This window comes from Geospiza fortis, unplaced genomic scaffold, assembly GCF_000277835.1.
Source record: "Geospiza fortis unplaced genomic scaffold, GeoFor_1.0 scaffold373, whole genome shotgun sequence".
Classification (NCBI taxonomy): domain Eukaryota; kingdom Metazoa; phylum Chordata; class Aves; order Passeriformes; family Thraupidae; genus Geospiza; species Geospiza fortis.
The window spans coordinates 551,246-553,382 of NW_005054518.1; the positions used below are offsets into that span (position 1 = coordinate 551,246).

Genomic DNA, 2,137 nt, shown 5'->3' on the forward strand with positions numbered 1-2,137 from the left:
GGGGGCGGGCGCCATCCGCGGGGACCCGCCCAGGGCTCCCCCGGCATCCACCGGGGATCCCCCGGCATCCCCCGACCCGCCCGGGGCTCCCCCGGCATCCCCCGAGCCGCGGGGGCAGCTCCGGGCTGGGACCGGCTCTGCTTCCCCTGGCTCTGAGCTGTCCTCGCTCCACCCCCCGCCCGGTGGGGACCTTGAATGCCTCCAGGGGGACACACGACCCCATGGATGCTCCTTTCCCCTCCCCAGTCTGGCTTCAGCCTGGTGATGAACCACCCAGCCTGCGTCAACGAGATCACCCTGAGCCTCAACAACAAGAGCGCCAGGTAGGGGCTGTCCTGCCCCCTGGTGTCCCTTGTCCCCCTGTCCCCTCGGTGCCAGCCCCCTCACACCGTGTGTCTCTGCAGGACCAAGGCTCTGGTGCTGGAGCTGCTGGCCGCTGTCTGCCTGGTCCGAGGGGGACACGACATCATCCTGGCTGCCTTTGACAACTTCAAGGAGGTGAGCAGGGACACCCGGTCCAGTCCCCAGCAGGGACAGCCAGTGCCCACATGAACATCTGTGCTGCAGCTGGGTTTGTGCCTCAGTTTCCCTGCGTGTGGCAGAGCCCTGCACCGCCCTCAAACCTCTGGCTCGCTCAGGGATGTGCCACTCACTGGGTTTGATGTCCCCATGTGTCCCCAGAGCCATGTCCCAGCCTGGCAGCACCGGTCAGGGTTGGGGTGGTGTCACCAATAGGCACCTCCTGTCTTGTCACCCTCCTGGGTGTCCCCTGGCCATGTCCCCCCTGCCCTCAGCCGCCTGCTCCCCCAGGTCTGCGGGGAGAAGAATCGCTTCGAGAAGCTGATGGAGTATTTCCGAAATGAGGACACCAACATTGACTTCATGGTGAGTGGCTGCTGGGGGCCACCCTCTGCTGTCCCCAGGGCACCCTGTCCCCAAGGCTGCTGCACTGTCCCCAGGCCATTCTGCCCCAGGAGCTCCTAAACCACCACGCTGTCCCTGTCCAGGGATGCTGAAGGACCAAACTCTCCCCAGGCCACCAGAACTCTCCCCAGGCCACCACATCCTCAGGGGCTGTTGAGCCACAGTGCTGCCCTGGGGGTGGCATGTCCCAAGGGCTGTTCTGCTGTCCCCAAAGGCTTCTAAGCCACTAAACTGTCCCCAGGCCATCATGTCCCCAAGACCACTCTGCTGTCCCCCATCACCACGTCCCCAGGGCTATGTAAACCCCCATGCACTCCCCAGGGCCACCATGTCCCCAAGGGCCACCAACCCCCCGTGCAGCCCCCGGGGCATCATCCCAGGAGCCCCTCTGGCCCCGTGCTGGGCCGTGTCCCCGCAGGTGGCCTGCATGCAGTTCATCAACATCGTGGTGCACTCGGTGGAGAACATGAACTTCCGAGTGTTCCTGCAGTACGAGTTCACCCACCTGGGGCTAGACCAGTACCTGGAGGTGGGAGATCCCAGGGGTGGGGGATCCCAGGGGTGGGAGATCCCAGGGGTGGGGTTGGGTGATCCTGAGGGTGGAAGTGGGTGATCCCAAGGGTGGGTGATCCTGAGGGTAGGAGAGGGTGATCCCAGCGGTGGGAGTGGGTGATCCCAGAGGTGAGGGTGGGTTATCCTGAGGATGGATGATCCCGAGGATGGGTGATCCCAGGGATGGGAATGGGTGATCCCGAGGGTGGGAATGGTTGATCCCAGGGATGGGAATGGGTGATCCCAGCAGTGGGAGCGGGTGATCCCAGGCCGGGGGTGTCACTGTCACCGCCGGTGACCCCGGGACGCTGTCCCTCGGCAGACTCTGCGCCTCACCGAGAGCGACAAGCATCAGTTGCAGATCCAAGCCTACCTGGACAACGTCTTCGACGTGGGGGCCATGCTGGAGGACTCGGAGACCAAGACGGCGGTGCTGGAGCACATGGAGGAGCTGCAGGAGCACGTCAGCCAGGTGGGCCGGGGTGCGTGGGCAGAGCCGCTGACGCAAGCCCCGAGGGAGGGATGGGACGGGGACGGGGCTGAGCTGAGCGGCGGCGCCTCGTCCCCCACAGCTGACAGAGAAGCTGCAGGATGCGGAGAACGACTCCATGGCCAAGATAGCGGAGCTGGAGAAGCAGCTGAGCCAGGCGCGGCGGGAGCT

The 2,137-nt window shown here is 65.3% G+C and overlaps 1 protein-coding gene across 1 annotated transcript in view; it reads left to right on the forward strand.

Annotated features, from left to right (window-relative positions):
• FMNL1 (formin like 1) overlaps positions 1 to 2,137 on the forward strand; it is a 10,644-nt gene that overhangs the window by 2,673 nt on the left and 5,834 nt on the right. Inside the window, exons 7-12 of the mRNA XM_031063627.1 lie at positions 206 to 323; positions 405 to 498; positions 811 to 885; positions 1,343 to 1,453; positions 1,799 to 1,948; positions 2,049 to 2,132. Coding sequence (XP_030919487.1) covers positions 206 to 323; positions 405 to 498; positions 811 to 885; positions 1,343 to 1,453; positions 1,799 to 1,948; positions 2,049 to 2,132 — 632 coding nt within the window. The remainder of the gene's footprint in view (positions 1 to 205; positions 324 to 404; positions 499 to 810; positions 886 to 1,342; positions 1,454 to 1,798; positions 1,949 to 2,048; positions 2,133 to 2,137) is intronic.